General features: G+C 34.4%; 3 protein-coding genes across 7 annotated transcripts; 1 reads left to right on the forward strand and 2 right to left on the reverse strand.

Annotated features, from left to right (window-relative positions):
- Window positions 1-11,575: 11,575 nt before the first annotated feature.
- On the reverse strand, window positions 11,576-13,537 carry LOC142228389 (peptidoglycan recognition protein-like). 2 transcript variants are annotated; one of them, XM_075298808.1, is made up of 7 exons: window positions 13,467-13,537; window positions 13,286-13,365; window positions 12,895-13,188; window positions 12,725-12,829; window positions 12,410-12,474; window positions 11,887-12,101; window positions 11,576-11,817 (listed from the first exon to the last, which is right to left on the reverse strand). In XM_075298808.1, the coding sequence occupies exons 2-7, from the start codon at window positions 13,356-13,358 to the stop codon at window positions 11,679-11,681; spliced, it is 891 nt and encodes a 296-aa protein (XP_075154923.1). In that variant the 5' UTR covers window positions 13,359-13,365; window positions 13,467-13,537; the 3' UTR covers window positions 11,576-11,678. The 2 variants fall into 2 exon arrangements, with proteins under 2 accessions (XP_075154923.1, XP_075154921.1); XM_075298806.1 differs by having other exon boundaries at window positions 13,286-13,499.
- On the forward strand, window positions 12,551-20,292 carry LOC142228388 (peptidoglycan recognition protein-like). 3 transcript variants are annotated; one of them, XM_075298805.1, is made up of 6 exons: window positions 12,551-12,593; window positions 16,923-17,198; window positions 17,252-17,356; window positions 17,420-17,484; window positions 19,577-19,791; window positions 19,856-20,292. In XM_075298805.1, exons 1-6 carry the CDS (start codon window positions 12,566-12,568, stop codon window positions 20,019-20,021), a joined length of 855 nt encoding a protein of 284 aa, XP_075154920.1. In that variant the 5' UTR covers window positions 12,551-12,565; the 3' UTR covers window positions 20,022-20,292. The 3 variants fall into 3 exon arrangements, with proteins under 3 accessions (XP_075154920.1, XP_075154918.1, XP_075154919.1); XM_075298803.1 differs by lacking the exon at window positions 12,551-12,593 and adding an exon at window positions 16,352-16,824; XM_075298804.1 differs by lacking the exon at window positions 12,551-12,593 and adding an exon at window positions 16,353-16,767.
- An 8-nt stretch (window positions 20,293-20,300) lies between these two features.
- On the reverse strand, window positions 20,301-22,069 carry LOC142228391 (protein stunted-like). Of its 2 annotated transcripts, XR_012720148.1 has the most exons (4): window positions 21,910-22,069; window positions 21,617-21,747; window positions 21,411-21,477; window positions 20,301-20,446 (listed from the first exon to the last, which is right to left on the reverse strand). XR_012720148.1 is itself a non-coding variant. In XM_075298809.1 (3 exons), exons 1-3 carry the CDS (start codon window positions 21,939-21,941, stop codon window positions 20,421-20,423), a joined length of 189 nt encoding a protein of 62 aa, XP_075154924.1. In that variant the 5' UTR covers window positions 21,942-22,069; the 3' UTR covers window positions 20,301-20,420. The 2 variants fall into 2 exon arrangements, 1 of the variants encoding a protein (XP_075154924.1); XM_075298809.1 differs by lacking the exon at window positions 21,411-21,477.
- Window positions 22,070-27,294: the final 5,225 nt, after the last annotated feature.

Raw genomic sequence — 27,294 nt, forward strand, 5'->3', positions numbered from 1 at the left:
AAGAAACCGAATCGATAATACAACAAACAAATTAAACTACAGGGTAGCACTAAGATATAAAAACTAGTCGGTTGCAATCATTATGGATAGAAAAACAGCATCCCAATACATCGAACTATCAGTTTGTTTTTCTGGAAATTGTCGGTACAAGTTAACCATATTTGTGTATATTTATTAACCATGTTCGCAATTCGACCACTACAATATAAAAATAATTTTGTAATAATACGCAAGAGCATTGACCCAGTCCAAACTAATTTATAACAATTAATTTATTGGGAGCCACAGTGGTGCAATGTTTACCATATCCGTCTTGCATGCCAAGGGTCATGGGTGTAATCTCAAATTCGGCTGAACACCAAAAATTTGTCAGCGTTGTTTCCCTCCCAATAGTGTTGGTGACTTTCCTGAGTGTTTCAAAGCTTCTACGGTAAGTTGCCTCACCTTTTCATAGACGCCGTTTGTACTCGTCTATGAAAAGGAAGGACCTCCGTTGAGCTAAACGTTGAATCTCACATCACTCATTGATAAAATATATGCTCACCACCAGAGAATGAAGCCGCCGGGTCACGCCGCCGATTTTAGCCGCCGCCGACTAGTTTTTACCAGTCGAAGCCATCGCCGAATTTGTCGACTCAAAGTTAGCCGCCAATTAATCAAAAATATTGATTTGAATCAGAAAAAATTATTAATAATGGTTGCATTTTTTGTCAAAATGTTTAACTTTCCACCCAAAATCCGTCAGTATCAAGTTGCTATAATCGTGTCTGTTCTGGTACACACATGTACAATTTTCGTATGGTGTCACACTTAAAAGGTGTTCTGGCCAACACTATACACCGTTATAGACCTGGAAAATGTACACGAACATTTCTTTTGTGTAGGCTTAGTGTACAGCCATCGTATGCAAAGTTAGAAGTTTTTATAACAAATAAATAACAGAATCTGAAACTTTAATATGTTTTTTTTATAAATATTTGCAAATTTTATTGGGAAAGTCACTTATATATGGCAGAAACCACGATTTTAAAAATCCATCTAAAATTTGAACCGAAATTTCCTCTGATTGGTGTATAAATTTTGGGTTTGTTTTAATCAGCTGATTTTCAGTGTGTTCGAAAGTATAATGTTGCCACAATTTTTAAAAGTTAACACAAAAAAGTTTTAAGCAAAATTATCTTTGATTTTTGTGAATACTATCCGCTTTCCTAAACAAATCAAAGGTCTTTTTGAAAATATAAGGTAATTAAATTATAACTTTTACAAAATCAATGGGCTAAGAAAAGTGAATTTTACCAAATTTATTGCATGAAAAATATGGCATCTTCAATTCTGCAAAGTGTTCTTGGTGCACAAATCACTGAGCAAATTAAAAAAAACTAGCGCCGCCACCATCTTTCTGCAAATGGAGGCCGCCACGATAGAAAATTTGTTTGCAATATTATTGTAAATATTTAAGCAATACAAATGAGAAAAACCTTAACAGAATAGTTAATTATGCCCACTATAATAAAATTTCCTTTAATGTATGGATGTTAAAAACTGTTTGACCAAAACCAAAAAAAAAACTTCTCCGCCGTCAAAAACTAAAACGAGAACGACACGGCGATCGTTTGTTCATGAGTAACATTGAGGAGGGATAGAAAAAAAAAACAAATCAAAACAAAGGTAGAAATCGCATTCTTATTTGTTCTTGATAAATTGCTCTTGTCCTTACATTAGTCACTCCTAACAAAAATCCGGCAGGCATTTTATGGCTTTGAATTACGCATTACATTTAATTTTTTATGTTTATACCGGCAAAATATGTTTTGTTTATAATTTCTATCTGCAAATAATATGGCTTGCAGAAAAAATCAGCTGTCACATTTTTCGATTAAAAGTCCGAAAAAAGAGTTCACACGTGTGACTCAGAACAACTAACTTTGTGTGTGGTGTGTAGAAAGTGTATAGTGTGGTGCACAATGCGGTGTGAGCCAGAACAGACATGAATAATTTTGCAAAAATTTGGCTCAGAACATTTGAATTATGTGTAAATGTGATTGTAAGTTAAGTTGTACAACTAATCTCATTACTTCGGATAACACCAAATTGATTTTATTATGGATAATTGTCCGCCGTCGATAAGACAAATTTATATCGGCTTAGCCATCTAGCCGCCGCCGCCGGAGGCAAAAAATTAGTATTAGCCGCCACCGACAAAAATGGGTCGGCTTCATTCTCTGCTCACCACTTGTGGTATCATAATGGACTGAATACTTTAAATAGCCTAAAATAACGGGCTGCCACTATACCTAACCTAACCTATGGGAAACTTGGTACTTGTTTTGTTTTAAAAGAGATATAAATTACTATAATTTAAAATAAAGTATCTAAAGGAACCGTTAAAAATGGCTATTTTAACCGACTAACGTCCATTTTCATTTAGCTCCGTTTTAAGGTAAGTACTATGTTCGCTTTTCGCGTTGAAATTTTCGCGGTTACTTTATTAAAACAGTTCAATATAAATCAGATAAATTAACTCAATTTATGCACAGTTTCTTGTTCCTCTAGATTTCGGCAAGACTTTACAGGAATAAGTTTGTTTTAATTTATAATTTTGATTATTTAAGGAAAAGTAATCGCGAAAATAAAGTGGTTTTCAACTCGAAAGAGGAACATAGTACACACCTTTAATTGCTATTTAACAGAAAGTAAATTGCAGATATATTCTATCCCGGTTAAGTTAAACTAAAATTTTTTTTCCAGTTAAGGGCTGCCAAAAAAATTTCAAGAAAAATCGTCACATTTTTCCAAAAAAATCGTCATAATCGGCACATTAATCTTAAAAATCGTAAAAAATCGGGAATTTAAATAATATTAATATAAAACATATGTTTTGTTTAAAAACAAAACTATTCATTTCATATTAAGTTCTTATAAAAATAACATTTACCAAAAAAACATTTTTATGCAATGCTATGTAATTCAAAACCAAAAAATATAAAAATTTATTTTTCTCAAATATAACTACTAATTCAGTAACATTTTTATTATTTCTATAGTTTGTCAGATAGTTATTTCTGTATATGAAATGAAATGAAAACTGTCTCTTTCCATTTCTCTTTTGTTGGATTTTTGGGGTAAACAAATGAATTCCATTAAACATTTTTGACGGAGCTAATATCGTCATTTTCGAGTCAAAAATCGGAAATCGCCATTTGCTATTTTTTGTGTCAAAAAATCGTCAAAATGCCGATAAATTGTCAAAATTGGCAGCCTTGGATGACAGAGAAGTCATAAAGCTGCTTAAGGTTGAGTTACATACCATGCTGTTTTCTTTTAGCACTGGATACCCTAAGCCGTGAAGGACTAAAAGAAAACAGAGTACTCGTTTATCCAGGACATCTCCAAAAATATGCAACACTGTCATTAGCTGTTTAAAAACAATCACAGAAAAGAAGTGAAATCTTGCATTTTTAATGTATGAAATGCTCCAATTAGTAATAAATATTTACTGCTGCGATTATTTATGACAGTATACCATTTTGAATTACATGTTTTTCGATAAATTAGTCACAATAAAGTGCTATTGTGAATCGATGAAGCGTCACTTTATCAAAACACAATCTGGCAAGATCGGCGCGACTTGCACTGATGAGATGTTCTGGATAGAACACCAGTGCAACGATGTTCTGGATAGCCCATACAAATGTTGTATCCAGTGCAAAAAGAAAACAGCCCTACCGTTGCTTTCGAAGAGATATTTTAACTCTTCAATCAACGGACGCATTAACGCATAGTATGTAACTCAACCTTTAGAATTAGATAACGGAGCTACATGAAAATGGGGGTAATTCATATTAGAAATATATGAATCTACCCAATCTACCCACGTTGAAAAAATAGCAAAGGCTTAGTTATTATTTGGGCCATTCCTTCCAAGTTATGTCCGATTTTTGAATAATTGCATCTTTATTCTTATTTTCCACTTGCAATTTTGGTTTCCACTAATTATATACGGATTTTGTACTGGCCTTGAGATTTAAAACTAAAATTAAAAACGTATATTTATAATTTATTTTATTAAAGCTTAAGCTAATTGTACAATTTCCTGATCGACCTTCTGTAAGTGGACTGTATGTAATTTAGTGCAGCTCAGGAAACGTAAAAGTTGTCAAGAAAGAAACAAGAAAGAAATAAAAGAATGACAGGTTTCAGATTTCATGTAATGTACAATTTATTGGTGTGTTGAGCTGCTTACCGGCTGGAGGACAGAATTCAAAGTGACCGAGTATAGTCATGTAAGCTGACAATTAACCATTAGAGAGAGTATTAAAAAAAAGGAGTTAAGAAGAAAGTTGAAGCGAGACAAATAGGCTTATAAAGGGTGATTCTTTTGAGGTTAGGATTTTCATGCATTAGTATTTGACAGATCACGTGGGATTTCAGACATGGTGTCAAAGAGGAAGATGCTCAGTATGCTTTGACATTTCATCATGAATAGACTTACGATCTGCCACAACGTCGAATTTTCAGTGAATGGGCCCTAGAAAAGTTGGCAGAAAATCCGCTTTTTTATCGACAAATTTTGTTCAGCGATGAGGCTCATTTCTGGTTGAATGGCTACGTAAATAAGCAAAATTGCCGCATTTGGAGTGAAGAGCAACCAGAAGCCGTTCAAGAACTGCCCATGCATCCCGAAAAATGCACTGTTTGGTGTGGTTTGTACGCTGGTGGAATCATTGGACCGTATTTTTTCAAAGATGCTGTTGGACGCAACGTTACGGTGAATGGCGATCGCTATCGTTCGATGCTAACAAACTTTTTGTTGCCAAAAATGGAAGAACTGAACTTGGTTGACATGTGGTTTCAACAAGATGGCGCTACATGCCACACAGCTCGCGATTCTATGGCCATTTTGAGGGAAAACTTCGGAGAACAATTCATCTCAAGAAATGGACCGGTAAGTTGGCCACCAAGATCATGCGATTTGACGCCTTTAGACTATTTTTTGTGGGGCTACGTCAAGTCTAAAGTCTACAGAAATAAGCCAGCAACTATTCCAGCTTTGGAAGACAACATTTCCGAAGAAATTCGGGCTATTCCGGCCGAAATGCTCGAAAAAGTTGCCCAAAATTGGACTTTCCGAATGGACCACCTAAGACGCAGCCGCGGTCAACATTTAAATTAAATTATCTTCAAAAAGTAAATGTCATGGACCAATCTAACGTTTCAAATAAAGAACCGATGAGATTTTGCAAATTTTATGCGTTTTTTTTTAAAAAAAAAAGTTATCAAGCTCTTAACAAATCACCCTTTAGTACTGTTACGTTTTTATATTTAGGCGTTTTTAATTACCCGACAACTAAAACACAGTTCTTTTAAATAACGACAATCTACAATTTATTTACTATGACTTCACACTTTACAATTCGTTCACACTGAAGTTATTCGTTTGACGCTTTAATTAAGACTGACTCGTTAGCAGCATGCGAGCGCTTTTATATATGACGGTGTGGCAATACGAGAACATTCTGGTAGCACTACAATATTCTGGCAACGCCAGAACATTCTTAGACAATGCTAGAAGGATCTACGACCATTAAGTTATTCGTCTGGTGGCTGCCAAACACATACACACTCACATAGATATATGCTCGCATTACTACAACAACAATGACAATAGACAATGAGATGAAATGAGAATGCAGAATAACAAAGCAAAGGGGTTGCTATTCTATGAGAGAGTAAGAACTAACATTTCGGTAAGCAAACAAAATAACATAAAAGAAATTCAGGAAAATACTAGAAAATGAATAGATGATTCCAACAAGTGATAGCAAAATTTTATCGTTACAATTTGAAATTTTAAATTAACGGAATTTAAGTAAACTTATATCTATAATTATCAAATTCGTAACACTGCCTCCCGCTTAAGCCTGTTCGTCCCGAACAGGCACAGAACCTGTTCCGTAAGGAGCCAATCGTTCCAGATGTACAACTTTCATCTTTGATCTAGGGCTGTCGTCCTTCTGAATCCGGTATACAACATCATTGATCTTCTTGATGACTTTGTATGGGCCTTCCCACTGTGTTTGCAGTTTAGGACACAATCCTTTCTTTCGTTGCGGGTTAAACAGCAGAACCAATTCTTCTTCTTGGAAGCCCTCAGTATTTACAGCACGATCGTATCTCGCCTTCATTCTGTTGCTGACCATTTTTATTTTGTTGCGCACTGATTCGTGAACTTCACCGAAAGTGTTTGGGATGTCGTTTCTGTTTTTTTCCATGGCGAGCTCATTAGGTTTAGCGCCGAATATCAGATCTCCAGGCAACTTCAACTCAGTTCCGAATAGAACATTGGCCGGTGTTCGAGAGGTGGAATCATGAATGGCAGATCTATACGACAGCAAAAACTTTGGTATATGCTCGTCCCAGTCCCTCTGGCCGTTGTCCACTACTTTTCGAAGATGTTCCTCCAGAGTGCGATTAAACCTTTCTACCATGCCATCGGATTGTGGATGTAATGGTGTAGTCCTCGTTTTCTTGATACCAAGGGATTCACACATCTCTTTGAATATGGCCGATTCAAAATTTCTTCCCTGGTCTGAGTGAATCTCGGACGGCACACCGTAGCGACATATCCAGTTTTTGTTGACAACATCCACAATCGTTTTTGCCTCTTGGTTTGGAATTGCATACACCTCCGGCCATTTGCTGAAGTAATCCATGACCACAAGGACATAACGGTTTCCAGAATCACTTACTGGGAAAGGGCCTGCCACGTCCATTGCTATTCTTTCAAACGGGGCTCCTGGTCTATATTCTTGCATAGGACCTCGACTTTTCCTTGTTGGACCTTTCGCCTTCATGCACTTCTCGCAATTGGCTACCCATTCAGCAATTGATTTCTGGCATCCAACCCAGTAGAATCGTTGCTTCACTTTCTCGGCTGTTTTGGTTATTCCCAGATGACCTCCACTGGGACCATTATGGAACTCCGCCAAAACTTCTCTTATTTTGGAATCCGGCACGATGATCAAATTTCGGCTGCTCTTGCCATCTTCGCTTTCCCATTTACGTTGCAGGGATCCATTGACTAGAACTAAACTATCCCATTGAGCCCAGTATGCTTTCATAAGTGGACTTTCGGCTGCGATGTCTTTCTTGCTGGGTTTCTTGTTCTCTTCCTTTGCCGAAATAATTTTGTTCAAAATGGGATCTTTACGCTGTTCTGCTGGCCAGTCCACCCCAGATTCGATGTGTAACAGCCGAATATCAACAATCTCCTCCTTATGTTCAGCTTTCGAGCAGTGCTTGCATTCTATACTGCAAGGTCGACGTGACAAAGCGTCAGCGTTACCGTGTTTTCCACCTTTTCTATGCTCGATACTGAAATCATAGCTTTGGAGCCTCTCGATCCAACGTGCCAGTTGAGCTTCCGGATTCTTGAATTGGAGCAACCATCGTAGAGCTGAGTGATCAGTCCTGAGCAAGAAGTGTTGTCCATACAAATATTTATGATAATGTTTTACACCCTCTATGACGGCTAGCAGCTCTCGTCGCGTTACACAGTAGTTCTTTTCGGGCTTGGACAACGTTCGGCTGAAATATCCGATGACCTTCTCCTTGCCGTCTATCTGTTGGGATAGCACACCTCCAATACCATGCGCGCTAGCATCTGTATCCAAAACAAATTTTTCGCCCGGAATAGGATACGCTAGAACAGGAGCTGAACATAAAAGTTCTTTTAAATGTTGGAATGAATCCTCCTGTTCGTCGCTCCACTGGAACTTCTGACCTTTTTGCGTCAATTTATGGAGACTAGCGGCGATGCTGGCGAAGTTTGGGACGAATCGTCGGTAATATGTACATAACCCAAGGAAACTTCTTAATTCGTGGAGATTTCGGAGTCGTGGCCAATCTCTGACAGCTTGGATTTTGTCTTCATCGGTGGATATGCCCTCTGCAGTCACATGATGACCCAGGTATTTCACTTCCCGCTGGAAAAGGGAGCATTTCTTTGCGTTAAGGCGTAGACCAGCGGCTGACAATTGCTGGATAACGTCTTTCAAGTTCTTAAGGTGCTCGTCAAATGTTTTGCCCATCACTATGATGTCGTCCAAGTATATCAAGCACGACTTCCAGTGCAACCCCTTCAGTACCCGCTCCATCAATCTTTCGAAGGTAGCCGGAGCGTTGCAGAGCCCGAACGGCATTACATTGAATTGCCAGAGACCGCCATTAACGCCAAAAGCCATCTTTTCCTTGTCTTTCTCGGCGATCTCTACTTGCCAATATCCACTCTGCAAATCAAGCGTAGAAAACCATGTTGTTCCGGCTAGTGTGTCCAACGTGTCATCAATGCGTGGAAGCGGATAACTGTCCTTTTTGGTGACATCATTCAGTTTTCTGTAGTCCACGCAGAATCGGGTACTTCCATCTTTCTTTTTGACCAGCACAACTGGGGAACACCAAGGACTTGATGATGGCTCGATCACTCCACTCTCCGCCATTTCCTTTATGAGCTTTTGAACTTCGTCTCTTTTTGCCAGGGGAACACTTCGTGGTGCCTGTTTTATGGGCCTTTCTTCTGCGGTTTTAATTTCATGTTTCACTACAGATGTTCTTCCTTGATTTCCCTTTTCAGAAGCAAAAGCTGAGGCGTTTTTCCGCAACAATTGCTTGGCTTTATTTCTCTCTGACGGCGATAGATGACGTGTCCAAGCCTCAAAATACCCTTCTAGATGTTTTCTCACTGCTCCATGTGTCTTTGATGAGTTGCCTTCCAAATTGACTATTGCCTCGGCTGGTGTACATTTTCCAATATCAGAAAATTTTGCAATTTGCTCATGATTGTCAGACATGTTCAAGACACGAACTGGTATTAGTCTCTCTTCGTTCGTTGTTACCGGGGCATTTGCTATCAAGATGTTGTTGCTTTTGTTTTCTGCTGGTTCAACAACCCACAATTGGCCGACTTCACAATCTCCATTCATAGAAACCCATATAATTGCTTCGGCATTCGGTGGTATAGACTCTGACTGGCTCGTTGTCAAACGTCTGACAGGTGTATTCTCGTCGTATCCCACGTTTACCGTTATTTCGGCATCGCACCATGTCATTACACGACGCTTCATATCCAGATTGAGGCCAAAAGCAATCATGAAATCCGCTCCAATTATAACTTCGTCTACTATATCGGCCACAATGAAATCATAAGTAACGGATTTGTTAGCAATAGTTAATTTTACGGTGACCTTTCCATATACGGTTGCGGGTTCCCCTGTAGCCGTGCGTAGCTTGACTCCAATCAGTGGTGTAACTTTTCCTTTTACTAAATCAGATCTAATGATAGACTTTGATGCACCAGTATCCAACGTCAAAGTACGCTTGTCGCCATTAATAACACCCGCAATAGTTAAATTGTTATTTTTCTGTTGAACTATTGCTATGGAGATGGTGGGGCCATCGTCTGTGGGAGCCAGCTCTTGCCCCGCTGAACTAGCTCGATTTAGTTTAAAGGTGACTCACTTGACTGTGGGGTCACCTTCTTATGGCTATTGTTTAATGGAGATGGTGATGTGGACCTTGACCGTTTGCGTCGTGCTTTGCATTCTCGAGCTAGATGTCCCGGCTTATCACAGTTATAGCATTTGATCCGGGATTTATTTGCCTCTTGCTTCATTTCTTGCATTGCCTGCTTCATGGCCTCTTTCATCGACTCAATAACGGACTTTGATTCATCACACTCTGTCTCTACTTTACGTACCATGTGAATTTGAGGCCGCGCTAGCAATCTCGCAGTCTCCTGTGCAAGTGCGAATGTTACTGTTTCAGCGAATGTAGCCTTTTGTGACGCATATGTTGCACATTTTATATCTGGGTCTCGAATTCCATTGACGAAGGTTTCAATCTTGATGCGGCCCACAAGAGGATGACTATCACCTGGGTATGTCAAAAGCACTAGCCGCTCAACTTCTGTTGCGAAATCTTGTAGGGTTTCATTCGATTTCTGGATTCTTCCTCTCAATTCCATTCTGAAGATGTCCTGCTTGTGCTCTCCACCATACTTGCGTTGAAGTGCCGCTATTACTTCATTATAGTTATTTCTAGAAGCAGCGGGAATGCTTTGTATCACATCAGCAGCATTGCCCTTTAATGCCAATAGAAGTTCAATTGCTTTATCATCGTCATTCCACAAATTTCTACAAGCAACCATTTCGAATTGGAATTTGAAGACATCAAATGACGTTGAGCCATCGAAAACAGGAGTTTTGATTTTTGAGCCCTCGATGACGCGCACTGGACCACCTTTAATTTCCAGCTCTGACATTTTTTTCTCGATGTGCAAAAACTTCTCATCATGAACCATAATTTTCTCATCCACGGAAAGAACTTTCTTATCCAATTCCACAATTTGATTTTCTATATGGTCCACACGTTTCTCCATGCCTTCAGAAATTTGTTGTAATTTTTCGTTGAGAATTCTAGAATTTTCGTCGAATTTTTCTTCCAATTTTCTAGAACTTGCTTCCATTTTTCTAGAATTTTCTTCCATTTTTCTAGAATTCTCATCCATGATTTTTCTAGAGTTTTCTTCCATCATTTTGCTCAAAACATTGAGCATTGATGTGTAATCCACAACACTCGAAGCCACAGATGGAGTTTCTACACTGCTTGTATTGACGAGTATTGATTCATCAATGTCTTCCTTATAATCAAACTCATGCGTCGCAATGTCCATATTACGCCGTTCAAACTCTTCCAGTAGACGCTTTTGAAGCTGGGCCTTATTGCCTGTTGTCGGCAGCTCCAGTTTGCTCAATTCCTTTTTTAAGTCTTCCACACGAAGCTCATTAAACTTCATTGTAGATTTTTTTCGTTATCCCACTTCTGACACCAATTGTTACGTTTTTATATTTAGGCGTTTTTAATTACCCGACAACTAAAACACAGTTCTTTTAAATAACGACAATCTACAATTTATTTACTATGACTTCACACTTTACAATTCGTTCACACTGAAGTTATTCGTTTGACGCTTTAATTAAGACTGACTCGTTAGCAGCATGCGAGCGCTTTTATATATGACGGTGTGGCAATACGAGAACATTCTGGTAGCACTACAATATTCTGGCAACGCCAGAACATTCTTAGACAATGCTAGAAGGATCTACGACCATTAAGTTATTCGTCTGGTGGCTGCCAAACACATACACACTCACATAGATATATGCTCGCATTACTACAACAACAATGACAATAGACAATGAGATGAAATGAGAATGCAGAATAACAAAGCAAAGGGGTTGCTATTCTATGAGAGAGTAAGAACTAACATTTCGGTAAGCAAACAAAAGAACATAAAAGAAATTCAGGAAAATACTAGAAAATGAATAGATGATTCCAACAAGTGATAGCAAAATTTTATCGTTACAATTTGAAATTTTAAATTAACGGAAACTAATTTAAATAAACTTATATCTATAATTATCAAATTCGTAACAGTACTAATAGATAAAAGCTTTTCTTTGCTTATAGCGTTGCCAATATGAATAAATTCAATGTTAATATTAATAGATACGTTAGCTTAAAATTAATTAATTCAGAAGTATACAAGTGTATTTCAAGTAATTAATTCATGAAAATTCCAAATTTATATAAAAAACGCAACTGTTAAACAGGGTTTAATACTAATTCTCAATGTTTTCATAAAAATGTTCCCAAGTTTGTATTTCTTTATATAGCCTTTTCCCTGGACTTTGCGTGCTAATACATTGCAAATGACCCATTAATTTGAAATTTGATGGTAGGCGTCCTTCTTCTTTTCCTCTGACCAATAAAAAAATCTTTTAAGTATTATTATTCTTATTAAATCGATATTTACTGCGATTTACTTACATTTGCAAAAGTTTTTTGCACGCTTCTAATGCTGTCAATGTGGGAAGTTTACTTACGAAACAACCGATAAATGCAATACCTATGGAAATTTTGTTGTATCCATATGTGTGAGCGCCGACAACACCCCATCCTCGGCCTTCGTATATATTACCATCACATCCAATTAAAAAATTATAACCTATATCACCCCAATCTTGTGATCCAATATGGAATGCCTGGAAAATCGAGAATATCCATTAGAAATTATGATGCATTTTAATATAAATTATAGAAGTGCATTGAATTAAATCATATATTACGGTGCACCTATTCTATTTTACGACAAAAGGTACAATAAGATATTACGAAAGTGTCGGTAATTTTAGAGCTAGAAGGCTACATCTGTATATTACACTACGATTGTTTATCTTTTATTTTTAGAAAAACAAATATTCTAACTGACGTGATAAATTTTTATCAAAATCTTGAGAATTAGCTCCATTCTACGTGGTAATATTGCTTTCCGAACTACTTTTTCAATTACCTGTATATCCCGAACGATGACCATATTTTTAGACATCTCTGTAGAACTGGTTGTGGTTGTGTGTGCTAAAATAATAATATATGAAGAATTTCAATATCCACGAAAGGAAAGTAGAAAAATGGTTGATTGGATCAAAATTAATAATAGCAAAACCGAATGCTGATTTCTGCAGATTGTTGTAAAGGTAGTGATCACATGATCATTAGAATATATGCTGTACATATTATTAACGGATACATTTTATATAAATTGGTTAACTCCTTTATAAGCTTTAGCTTTTTTTGGGATACATGACATCATTGAATATATACAAACCAATTATTACGAATTCAGCCGGATCTTCTAAATAAGAATAATCATCATCTGGTTCCATAGCAAGCCATTGTTCACGGGGAATAAAATTGGTCAAATAATTTTTATCTACATTATATGGAAATGGTAAAAGTACTGGTCAAATACATTGATTTAGAACGCTTAACTATTACCTGATTTAAAATGTTGTGGGATTTTTTCATCAATTTGTTCATTCAGAAGATTATGTGTAGCTAGTTTGCTCTTGGCAATATTTGTGTTGTTTTCACTTTTGTCGGTTTTAATTATAAGATCACCTTTTATTTTTATTATATTACCCAATATAATATTTGACGAGTTATTTATGTTGATGTCACCAAACGAAGTATTTGGAAAATTTCGCATTAACTTTTCTTCAAATAAAGCAACATCATTGGGTGTTGATAATTCTTTTAAGTCTCTATATTGCTCTTCGTCAAAACTGCTATCTGGGAAAATAAAGAGAAAATGCTTTAGAACAAAACAATTAGGTACGCATGATAATGGGAATCCCCATTCAGATGATGTATTTATATTCAATCTTACCAGAAACTGAGTCACTAGATAGAATTGATTCCGATCGATTCAATATACTGCTCACACTTTCAAAGTCTTCCATGTCAATTCTTGCAAAAGATTTGTACAATTGATTTTTTTTTAATTGTTAATTTTGTATAATTCCTTAATCTCACAGAAGTATAACAGACCGGAAACCAGAGCAACTTACTTTTTGTATGCAAAGCGTTTATGTTGTTTTTTTTATTAAACTCGCCAATGTTGCCAGTTAATCTCATAGTACATTTGAGATGATCTAATTGCCTGTTCGCAAAAAATATCTACACGTAGAAAAATTAGCAAATCAAAAAATATATACGGACGAAAATCAGCCTGGCACCCACCACCAGGGATTGCCTATATAATTCTACTAAAGACAGTCGGAAATAATATAACAACTTGTTTGTTCTTGTTTATGTGAAAAAGCTACAACCCATAAAGTCCGGTATGTAGCAATGTACTTCTTATAGGTGGGTATGAAGTTCGAGTTTAAGGTGAGTATTAAGTTCGAGTTTAGCCGCTAAAAGCGCTAAAGTGAAAACTAAATCAGTAAGAAAAATGCATGAAATTATACATATTTGTTGCAAATTTTATTATAACTTGATGGGGAAAAGCCCAAAGCAAATTTTCACAAAGTTTGTATTCCTTAAATTGGATTATTAAAGAAAAGTAATCGTGAAAAAATGAAGTTTTTAGCGGCTAAACTCGAACTTAATACCCACCTTTAGCCGCACAAATCGTCATTTTTTCACGATTACTTTTCTTTATTAATACATTTTAAGAAATACAAACTTTGTGAAAATTTGCTTTGGGTATTCCCCATCAAGTTATAATGTAATCTGCAACCAATATGTATGACTTTTTTTACTGATTTAGTTTTCACTTTAGTGAAAATTAGCGGCTAAAGGTGGGTATTAAGTTCGAGTTTAGCCGCTAAAATCGTCATTTTTTCACGATTACTTTTCTTTAATAATCCATTTTAAGGAATACAAACTTTGTGAACATTTGCTTTGGGCCATTCCCCATCAAGTTATAATAAAATTTGCTACAAATTTGTATAATATAATGCCTTTTTCTTACTGATTTAGTTTTCACTTTAGCGATTTTGGCGGCTAAACTCGAACTTAATACTCACCTTAAACTCGAACTTAATACTCACCTTATGGGAGCAAAATGTTAAAAATCGACGCCTAACGCGATTTTCTTTAGTAATTATACACACATAGAAAAAATACTGATGTTAATAGAAAACACTTACTGCAGTTTATCAGCAGACAAAAAACTGCCGTTTTAGCATTTGTTTTGTTAAAACATAACAGCACATATACAGCTGAAAGGCAGTAGTTTAATTTTTCGGCTGATCCAAATAAAAATTATAAATTCACTGCGGTTTATCTGATAAGAGAATTACTGTTACAAAAATATGAGTATGCAATAACATTTCTAAATAAGTTGTTCTTTTCAATATGTGACCCCACACGAAGTTCAAATTACATACTAAGTAAGATATTTTTTAAATTAAACAGACCATGAGATTTTTATACACTAAACTTTTATGTACACAGTCTCACATAAGTTTACATACCCTTGAGTTTTTTACCTCTTAACTAAACATGTTTCTTGTTGTTGTTTATAACCCATACCAAAAAAATCTTCTTGAAAATTAACAATTACCTTGATTTTCAAATTAATTTACTAAAACTACAGGATATATATGCATAGTTTTTAAAATTTGATTATTTAATGAAAATATAAATTATTTATTTAATACAATTAGAAACAAAAAGTTATATTTTTATTTTGCTTCTACAGATTTATTTTTGATTTTAGCGACTAAACTCAAACTTAGTACCCGCCTTTACAGGTAATGGAAATTTCCGCTAGAGGTGTGTTTACTGAAAAAGTCATAAAATTATTTGATCCAATTAATGTTTAATAGAATTTTTTTCAATCACAGAAATGATAATATCAATAAAAATCATTAAATAAAAAATTAGTTTTTCCGATTAAAGAATTATTTTTATTCAACATTAAATGATTCAATTCTTTTTTATGATCGATTTTTTAATAAAAAAAAATTGATCAAATTAAATGTTTAATTCAATTAAAATGCTGATTGGACTTATGAGTTGCATTGCTTTATTGCTAATGAAAATCTTCCGAAATTTTCTCTATTATTTATATTTTTTGCCATAGGAAATACATGACAAACGTCCACTATTGGAAAACAAAAGAGCAATAAATCAGCAATATGTCTAGTACACTCATAGAAAAAGTCTGCTAAAAACAGCAGTCGATGTCTGCTGTTATATTTTTGTACTTCAGGGCGTAATGAAGAACAATTTATAAAATTTTTAGGTTATACATTTTTTCCCAAAGCATATTTAGAAACCAAAAGTAGTTTTTGGTATATGTTTGCACTGTAATGTACTTACAAGCTCCTAAATACGATCAGCAAACATTTTGTTTGCTGTTATGCCTCAATACGATAAATATTCAGATTTTTGGTCAAATACTATAGATATTCATAAAATATTATGTAAATTATGTTAGGATAGCTCCTAAGTTGACATTTTTATTTGTTTTAGCCAAAATAAAACATGTTTTAGTGTAATCGAGCTTCAAAAATAGCAGGAAATGTTTGCTATTTCAGCAAACAGAGACTGCTGTCCCTTTTTCAGCAGACTTTTCTGCTGTCCCTACTAACAAATTTCTTTGTGTGTATTTGCTGATAAATCAGTTTAGATCATAAAAGTAAATAATATATATTGACAGTTGTTGTTTGTAGATATTTTTCTGGGTTTGATCCTATTTAATTAAAGTATGTCTGGTTTAATAAATCTTTTATTTATTACAATTTTAAAAACTCTTATAAACATTAAAGCACTAGCTACAAAGGTTATCGACTTAAATCTTTTTATATTTTTAATTTGGAGTTTCGGTACGATAACCGCCAATAACACCAGAATATAAACTTGATCGTGCGGTGCTAGATTTTAATATGGAAAAATATATATGTGATCTCCAAGTAAAAATTTATATATATTTGGCAACTCTATATTTTTACTGCGAAATTGATTGTCCAGTTGTCAATTCTTGAAGATAAAAGCATAAATATACTCGATAAAGAATTCCAAAATTGTCTTATTTATATCAAGATTATAGAGGAGATTTCCTGTAACTTTTATGGCGTCACTTGATATGTTTACCTAGCATTAACAGATTGTCTGGAAAGTCAGCATATTAAAAAAATAGACTAAACAAACAAACAAAACACACCAGGCAGGTCCCATTCCTCCAGAGCAACATCTATATAATGAGTGCGACCAGTCAAAGTGAAAGGCTACGTTTAAGCGAGGAAAAGGCAAGAAATTGGCTTAGATCGATCGATCCTTCGAATTTAGATGATTTAGAGTCCGTTGTAGATTCTATCGTTGATTCCGATATACAGGATTCCAGCGACACAGAATCAGGTGACGAACAGCCATTGGGTACACAGCGTATTAACCCAAAACCTAAACTAACCACAAGTAAATCTTCATGTTCATACTAACATATCCTAATGTCCTATCTTGTTTTTATTTTATGAGAATAGAAACACATCAAAATATGTCTTATTTTCCTTTAGGTCATCTTTCGGATTCCGATGAAGAGCAATATAAAGACATATCGACACTGTCACAGTGCAATGACTTAGTCCAATTAGATCAACTACTTAATCGCCTGCCACCACCATCATTTGGTGGTGTTACGATTAACAATTCGACAAATGTTACAGTGGGCCACATTATAAAGATCAAAGGCGATGTTGTGTTAAATGTTAAGAATGACAACAAGGAGAAAGAAGAAAACTACACCGAAACCCCAAATGATGCATCAAATATACAACGCACAAAAAAACCAAGTAAATAGAAATGTATTTATATAGATTAAAAAAATATCATTGTCCACAACTAGTTTACAGGCCTGCATGTCTAATCATACCTCGAGCTCGTTGGTTAGCAATGGATCCACTTAATGACTACAATCCAATAGATGTACCAGTCGATTTAGTTATAATTTGTAAGTATAAAATGTGAAATGCATGAATTTGAAGTGTTATTTATACCTATTAATAATTTGTAGCACATACCGCAACGAGTGGTTCTAGCAAACAGTCGGACAATATTGGTATTATCCGTGATATCCAGGTTAGTACAACTAGAAAATATAGTTGAGAGATTGATTTCATTCTTGTACTTGTTGAAAATGCATTGATTACGGGATGTATTGTTAAAATAATCCTTTAATGCGATTTTAATGAATATTTTTTATAATTGCTTTTGTTAATGTAGTAGGTTTCTATTATTGTACTCCACACCAGTGTGGGGTCAAGACATATAAATCATCTATGTTGTTATCTATGTTGACTTAACAGGTCTTAAACATCCATCTTCGATGACCTAGTGTCGTAAAAGTCAAAAATTTACTTTTTGTCGAAAAAAGTAAAATTATCCAAGCCGACATTTGGCAATATTCAAATTTGACCAAATTTGAAAATCAACTTTTGACAAAATCAAATTTGCAACTTTTGTCAAAAATCAAAAATAATTTTAAGGGATTTGTAGAGATTGTGCTGACAGGAAAATCAATTTCTCATATGTTTTCTCTATTAGAGGGTAGCATATAAGTATATAAGGCCTAAATGAGTCATATCCCTCCCAGCGGATCTATACTAAAGGCTATGGAAATTGTTTTGCAAGGCGTATAGCACGTTTGATGTTTTACTCTTTGGTTGATTGAAAGGATTCTTGGTGGTTTTGGGAGATTTTGCAAAATATTCAACTTCGTCGAAGGGTTAGACTATTCAACCTACATATATTCAGTTATTTTCGCAGTATGCATACGGAATAATAACTAAGTTCAGAAGGAGAATTTTTGGGGCTACTAAGGCAGCCTTGCATTTGCAAATGCTTAATACAGGTGTTTGTGAATTATTTATTTTTTTTTATTTATTTCAAAAATTTTCCGTAATACAAAGCCTATAAGGCCAATTAATTTATATTACTTATAACAAATCCTAAGTAATTACTATTATATTTATAATATAATAATAATTTATAATATAATAATAATAATTTTATTTATAATATAATAATAATTACTATTAAGTCAATATCTTAATTTTCATGTTACTAAATTATAAGTTATCCCTGTTTGCAGAATTAGTAACCTTCCCTAATATGTACAAGCTAAAATCGTTTGCTAAAAACAGCAGTCGATGTTTGCAGAGTCCAACGAACAACAAATTATAAAATTTTTAGGTTATAAATTTGTCACCAAAGCATATTTAAGAACCAAAAGTAGTTTTTGGTATATTTTGCACTGTAATATTCTTACAAGCTACTAAATACGATCACAAGCATTTTGTTTGCTCTTATTCCTTAATTTGATATTCAGATTTTTGGGCAAATACTATAGATATTCATAAAATATTGTTTTCATTGTGTTAGAATAGCTCCTAAGTTGACATTTTTATTTGTTTCAGTCAAACTAGAACATGTTTTAGTGTAATCGAGCTTAAAGCATAGCAGACAATGTTTGCTATTTCAAACAGTGACTGTTTTCCCTTTTTCAGCAGACTTTCTGCAGTTTTAGCAGACTTTTCTGCTGTCCCTACTAACAAATTTCTTTGGGTGAAGGAATATTTGTACACCCAAAAAATCAATCGCTAGTAGTAGAAACAGTTTTCCGCTTATATAAAATTTTTATATTAATGAAATATAATAATAAAATATTTGTTGGAAGAATGTTTTTTTTCTTACAAACCCCCAACATTTGATGAAAAACGTCAATTTTTTCAATTCGGTAGAATTTTCTTAAAAGTTTGGTAGGTTATTTTTGAGAGAGTGGCAATCGTGATAGCTAGGCGTCTATAGATTTAATTGTGGCATATTTCATTCAGTGATTCAATCAAATACAAATATAAAAATTCGACTAATCAACGTTTACCTGAAAAAAATTCTATCGACATTTCGAAATATTCAAAAAGTAAACTGGACAATCTTACAGATTTATTTCAAAAAGTTACATTGGAAATAGTTGTATCTAAACCAATTTATTTTGAAGTTTCACATACAACAAAATTAAAAAAAAAAATAAGTTACAGTATGTAATTTCTGACGGTAGACCTTTACAGGTTTAACGTACAAAATGTTCGTATCTAAAGTGCATCGTATAATGAGTTTAAACCTTAAGATATTTCTCGGTTAATATGTTGTTTTCTCATATTTTTCGTTACAGACTTTCCACATTGAAACACGAGGTTGGGACGATATTGGATATAATTTTTTAATTGGCTGTGATGGAAACGTATACGAAGGACGTGGTTGGGGCGTTGAAGGAGCTCATACATTTAAATATAATAAAAATTCAATAGGAGTTTCATTTATTGGATGTTTTATGCGAAAACTGCCTACGCCCAGAGCTCTTGAAGCATGTAAAAATCTACTAAAATTGTAAGCTAAGCATAGAAACATTTGTTCATGTATACAAGAAAATTAATATTTTTTTATTAATTAGAGGAGTGGAGGAAGGACACCTAACGCCAAATTTTAAAATATTGGGTCATCGTCAATGCACCAGTACCCAAAGTCCAGGTGGTATGTTATTTGATGAAATTAAAACTTGGGATCATTTCTGTGATCTACCACAAGTGGAATTAGAAATGGAGAACAACGATGAATGAATGGATTTTCCATGATGATCAGGTGAAACCAAGAATTTAAATGTGATGACCAATGCAGCCAGCAAGTTTATTAATGATTTTATTAAATCTATGTTAAGAATGTATATATTTATGATTGTATTTCGATGTACATGTGTATGAAATTTTATATGTGAAATCATAGAAGTATTCACGTATACGTAGAATGAAGTGTGTGCCTTACCTCTCTTTTTTAGTTTTAAGAAAAAAATAAATGCCTTACCTCTAGTTAAGTTGTAAAAACAAACAAGAACTACATGGTTCTTAAATTTTTTATGTTTTTGCTTCAAGCATAAACATTTTGAATTTATTTAAAAGTTTAGTTGTATTAATTGGAGGAATTTCTAGACACAATTTATATTTTATAACCAAAAATTAAATTTATTCGGCAGCGCCTTGTGTACGAGCTGAAATGGGAAAAAGAGGACATATATTAGAAATCATTTCGTATTTTTGAAAGACACTCAATTGTTAAGAAAAAAACTAACGCAGTTAAAAGAGACGACATGTAGTAGGTTAGGAATATTTTGGGGGACACATAAATTAAGAATGAGAACAAATTTTCTTAAAATTTTTGATGACATTCAAGTTATAGGTTCACGATATGTAAATTGAATTTATGGGTCTGCCATTTGTCTTATGCTGAAGACAAATATGTGTGCGATATTTTTCAACCTTTATTAAGCAAGTTACATATCACTGAACTCGAAGATTATTAACTTTGATTTCTACTGCAAAATTTCAATAGAAAACACCATCAAAAATTAACCACTTAAAAGACATGTTGGGGACAATATGTGAAATTATTTGTTGTGTGGGGGTAAATGTGAAAAGCTCAAATTCTATTTGAAATTCGGAGCAACAATTTCAATATATAATTTGTATTTAAAATAAAAATCGAAATTGTTATGATCACTTTATTTCTGTAAATTCTGAATCTGGAGGATGAACGCAATCACAATAGAATTTCGACAAGCATTGGATAAGACACTATTTAAATCGAAAGCTGGGTTGTAAATTATATGGTTCCAGAAAGAGTTCATGTTATTCAATGGGGTTTTTAAATCCGTTAGTCAACTGTTTTATTCGAATATTGAAAATTGATCGTTTTGGTTAAAGGCGTATTTTGGTAACAAATTTTGGAATTTGGGAAAATTTTAAAGTTTTTAAATTCAAATAGAGCGATTTCATAGCTATGGTACAAAAGCAAATTTTGATATAAACAGAAAGTAAACATTTTTGGGGCAATTTTTTGGGTTACAAAAACGGGTTGTGTTAATCAATTTTCCGCATATCGAACATTATTTTTTTTTTATAACACAAGGGAAAGTGTTTTGCAAAATTAACACAAAGCCGATTTGAATAACTTACAGCTTTTCTACGAAAAGTTCTTTAAAACAGACACTCAATGGTCAATTTTAAAGTTTTCACTTTTCATCTGAAATTTTTTTTTGGGTAAAAAAATAAATAAATTTATTAAATATCTATAAATAAATATGTAAAATATAAAATGCACAGATTCTCCTGTAAAGCTATGTGTTTGCCTATCTCACAGGAAGAACTCTTCTAATACTTACGGGCAGGTTTTCCATTAACCCATGGAGTAAATTTGACATGGCTTTCGCTACGTTTGGCAGCATCGGCACGCAAATCAGCCTTCAAGGCTTGACGCACTACACGGGCACAGATGTTGGAATATTGAATATAGCTGGAATATTACATAAAAGTATTTGTCAATTATTACCTTATCCAATTAATTTTTGACATTTCCACACAAAATTTGGTGGGATAAAAATTACGTAATTTTAATTTCTTATAGATTTCAGACAGGACATCACCAATATCACTTAAATGTTTTCATTATACTTACGTAAGTCCAGCGGCTCTCCAGGCGTTAGTCATTTTGCTTGAGGTCTGTTTAAATTATTTCTTTTCAGAGATAAATTCGCAAAAAATTTCGGCTCGTGTAAGTCTGTCAGGAAAATCTACAGAGTAAATTCGAAATCGATTCTAACCCTAGTTAATAATCGATATTTGGGATAGTATAATCGATTACTATTTTTTGAACGAAAATCGATTATATAGGATAGGTAGTGTCAACGATACAAAAACAATCCATTGAAGCAAACATTTGAAAAATATGTGATTTCCAGTAGATTCTAAAGTACTAAAGTGTGAAAATGCTTTGGATTCAACACTTAGCAAATGTTTTCAAAAAAATAAAAAAAAAAAACATATACTACCCTCAACAATAGAAGTAAATACATTATCAAATTTAATTTCTTTACTCAAACATGTTAGACAATTTGTTGAAGTGCAATTTAATTGAATGGTATGTATCAATTTGTTAAACAAAAAGAAATATGTTAGTAAAAACAGCAGAACAAGCTGCTAAAACAGATAAAAGTCTGCTGAAAAAGGGACATCAGAAGCTGTTTGAATTAGAAAACATTATCAGATATTTATTAAACAGTTGCAAATTTATGATATATGTCTTTTATTTATAAAAAAATCGAATGACTTCTCAATTTTTTATACCCGCTAGGGCTGTCATTTGGGATCGATTTTTATTTATTATTTCAAAATATTGTATTCAGGGATCCCGGGATTTTTCGAGATTTTATTCGCCATCCCGAAATTTTTGGGATTCTTTAAATATTGTGAGCATTAAGAAATTATAGTACATTAAGCCAATTTGGTTTAGTTAAATTTTATTAACAACAAGAATATAAAGTAGTAAGTTCGGCCGGGCCGAATCTTAAATACCCACCACCATGAATCAAATATAATAGTTTAAGTTGAAAACTCTTCGTCGTAGCGGGTTACTTGATAATATATAGAATTTCAGGGGGTTTGATGCAAGGCCGTAGCCAGGATTTTAATTCGGGGGGGGGGGGGGGGGGGATCAACTTTAAAAACAAATATTCATATAATCTCATGTGTAGAAAATTTTATTTATGCATAGGTATGTATACAATATTTTTATACCCACCACCATATAATGGTGACGGGGGTATAATAAGTTTGTCATTCCGTTTGTAACACATCGAAATATCGATTTCCGACTATATAATGTATATATATTCTTGATCAGGGAGAAATTCTAAGACGATATAACGATGTCCGTCTGTCTGTCTGTTGTAATCACGCTACAGTCTTCAATAATGAAGCAATCGTGCTGAAATTTTGCACAAACTCGTCTTTTGTCTGCAGGCAGGTCAAGTTCGAAGATGGGCTATATCGGTCCAGGTTTTGATATAGTCCCCATATAAACCGACCTCCCGATTTGGGGTCTTGGGCTTATAGAAATCGTAGTTTTTATCCAATTTGCCTGAAATTTGAAACCTAGAGGTATTTTATGACCATAAAGAGGTGTGCCAAAAATGGTGATTATCGGTCCATGTTTTGGTATAGCCCCCATATAGACCGATCTCCCGATTTTACTTCTTGGGCTTATAGAAACCGCAGTTTTTATTCAATTTACCTGAAATTGGAAATCTAGAGGTATCGTAGGACCACAAATACGTGTGCCAAAAATTGTGAGTATCGATCCATATTTTGGTATAGCCGCCATATAGACCGATCTCCCGATTTTACTTCTTGGGATTATAGAAACCGCAGTTTTTATTCAATTTACCTGAAATTGGAAATCTATAGGTATTGTAGGACCACAAATACGTGTGCCAAAAATTGTGAGTATCGGTCCATGTTTTGGTATGGTCCCCATATAAAACGACCTCCCGATTTGGGGTCTTGGGCTTATAGAAACCGTAGTTTTTATCCAATTTGTCTGAAATTGGAAATCTAGAGGTATTATAGGACCATAAAGAGGTGTGCCGAAAATGGTGAGTATCGGTCCATATTTTGGTATAGCCCCCATATAGAACGATCTCCCGATTTAACTCCTAGGGTTTGTAGAAACCGTAGTTTTTATCTGATTTGCCTGAAATTGTAAATATTCTGGTATTTTAGGCTCACAAAAACGTGTATCGGATTAAGTGTTTATCGATCCATTTGGTAATGCCTCCATATAGACCGACTTCACTTCTTGAGGGTGTAGAAGGCGCACTGATCATGAAAATTGCTTGAAACATAATGTAAAATTTCCAGATTTTACTTCTACAGATTTAAGATTTCAAATCAAGACTTTATTTTATAATTTTCTTGCACACTTACAAGAGATGTTAATGATTCCTCTAAAATGGTTCAAAAATGGTTCTTATAAATCCAGAATCTGATATAGTCCTCATAGGTGAAATCTTTAAATTTATCTTCGGGAATATCCTCAAGTCCTCAAGCCCTCCGGAAATTTCAAAGGAAACCCTAATATTTGGTTCATGGTGGTGGGTATTTAAGATTCGGCCCGGCCGAACTTAGTGCTGCATATACTTGTTGTAATATTAAATTGAGCCGACGGGCTTTTTGGGCAGCAAATAAATCAATGACTTCTTCAGTCGGCACATTTATTCGGCGATGAACCGACATTAATGCCAATCCTTTGAGTCTACTCTCGCTAGTCGAATTTCTAAGATACGTCTTTAATCTCTTCATTGTTGAAAATGAACGTTCGGATGAGCACGTAGTAACTGCAGGGATAGAAAATGCAGTACTATAGTACTTTTTTCAAACCTTTTTCACCCCGGTCAGTACCGTAGTACCCCCGCGAATGATTTAGTACCTTTTGTGTAGACATTTTTGAGTCGATATCAGATTTATGGTACAATATCTTTGACAAAATATTTTAATATTTTGAGAAAGTCTTTATCAACCTTATTTGCTAATAGTCTTTTACAAATATGGCAAAACAGACATGTTCATGTGCGAAGAAAATCTCGATTTTGTAAAAGACATAGTCAAAAACAGGATTTTATTGAACTTCAAGAAAGTTTTAGTCGAAAAAAGAATGCGATTCTATATTATCGATTTTTTATTTCGGTAGAAATAGTTGTCAACATTTTATTTCTATATAGAGTTTTTGAAAAATTGTATTTTTATAGAAAATTATGTAAAAATTTTATTTCTATAGGAAATTTTTGCAAAATTTTATTTCTATAGAAAATTTTGTCAAAATTTTATTTTCTTTAAAATTCAGTCTCTTGACTATAATCTTCCAGTGAAATTTTTGTTGAAATTTAGTAAAAAGTACCTTTCCGCTCAAAAAATACCTTTTTTGTACTTTCTTAAAAATTGTACTTTCCATCCCTAAGTAACTGGCAAAGTGACCAAAATTTTTAAAAGAATATGCACGTTTGGAAAAATCTCTTTATTGCTTCCATCGCTGAATTAGGCAGGTTCTTTTCGCAGGTTTTGCGTCATTTCATTTACACATGTGTGTTTGGCTGTTTCGTTGTTGTTGCTATGGCCAAACAAAGCGAGTCATGTTCACAAAAAGAACAACAAACACACATAAAAAGCAGAAATACATTTTCCAAAAATAAAATTTGTGGTGCGAGAACAAAAATAATTTGTTTTTTTTTCGACCGTCGTTTGACGGGCTTTTCAACTAGTATTCTATGATTTGTGCAAGTTTTATAGGTAAGCGTTTTTCAAAATAAAACCTCCAGCTTTTCTTCAACATCTTCGATAAGATTTTTCTATGCAGCTAAAAATATATAGTTATTTATATAAAAATATTCATTCATTTCGGGGGGGGGTTTGATCCCCCTCATCCCCCCCCCTGAATACGGCCTTGGTTTGATGGCAGATATTCTCCCAAGCAGATCAGTTCAACCAGTACGCTTCTCGAAGATAAATTTAAAGATTCTATCTATGAAGACTAGATTAGATTCTGGATTTATAAGAACCAATTTTGTTTGAGTTTTAGAGAAACCATAAACATATTGTGTAAATGATGAAATAAAGCCTTGATCTGAAATCTTAAATCTGTAGACGCCATTATTTAAATGATTACGAGGAGTAAAATCTGGAAATTTTCTTTCAGTTTCAAGCAATTTTTATGATCAGTGCGCCCTCAAAAAGTGAAATTGGTATATATCGATGCTCTACCAAATGGACTGGTAGAAATAAATGCGATAGAGATTTTTAAGGGTCTAAAATACCAGTATATTTACATTTTCGAGCAAATCGGATAAAAACTACGGTTTCTAAAAGCCCAAGGAGTTAATTCGAGAGATCGGTCTATATGGAGGCTATACCAAAACATGGCTCGATACGCACCATATTCGGCTGACATATTTGTGGTCCTAAAATACCTCTAGGTTTCCAGTTTCATGTAAAGTGGATAAAAACTACAGATTCTAGCAGCCAAAGAAAAAAATTCGGGAAGTAGGTCTATATGGGGGCTATACCAAAATATCAACCAATACTCACCATTTTCGACACATCTCTTTATGGTCCTCAAATACCTCTAGAATCCAAATTTCAGACAAATTGGGTAAAAACTACGAATTCCAGAAGCCCAAGAAATAAAATTGGGAGATCGGTCTATATGGGGGTTACAAAAACAAGGACCGATAATGACCATTTTCGGTCATTATCGGTAAATACAGTTTCTAGAAGCCCAAGATATAAAATCGGGAGATCTGTCTATATGGGGGCTATACCAAAACATGGACTGATACGGACCAGTTACGACACACCTCTGTATGGTCCCGAAATACCTCTAGATTTCCAATTTCAGACAAATCGGATTGTAAATACAGTTTCTGGACGCCCAAGAAGTAAAATCGGGAGATCGGTCTATATGGGGGCTATACCAAAACATGGAATGATACGGACCAGTTACGACACACCTCTGTATGGTTCCAAAATACCTCTAGATTTCCAATTTGAGGCAAATCGGGTTGTAAATACAGTTTCTGGACGCCCAAGAAGTAAAGTCGGGAGATCGGTCTATATGGGGGATATACCAAAACATGGACTGATACGGATCATTTTCGACACAACTCTTTATGGTCCCGAAATACCTCTAGATTTCCAATTTCAGACAAATCGGATTGTAAATACAGTTTCTAGAGACCCAAGAAGCAAAATCGGTCTCTATGGGGACTATACCAAAACATGGACCGATACGGACCATTTTCGGCATACCTTTTGATGGTCCTAAAATACTTCTATATTTCTACTTTATATAGTCGGAAATAGATATTTCCATGTGTTATAAACGGAATGACAAACTATGGTGGTGGGTATAAAAATGTAAAAATATGAAAACAAAAATAAATGGTCGTTTTAAGTAACCTCTTAAAATATCAAGGCATCCAAAGTTTTATCAGGTATACACGATCTTATAGCT

The sequence above is a fragment of the Haematobia irritans genome, chromosome 3 (genome assembly GCF_050003625.1).
Source record: "Haematobia irritans isolate KBUSLIRL chromosome 3, ASM5000362v1, whole genome shotgun sequence".
NCBI lineage: Eukaryota > Metazoa > Arthropoda > Insecta > Diptera > Muscidae > Haematobia > Haematobia irritans.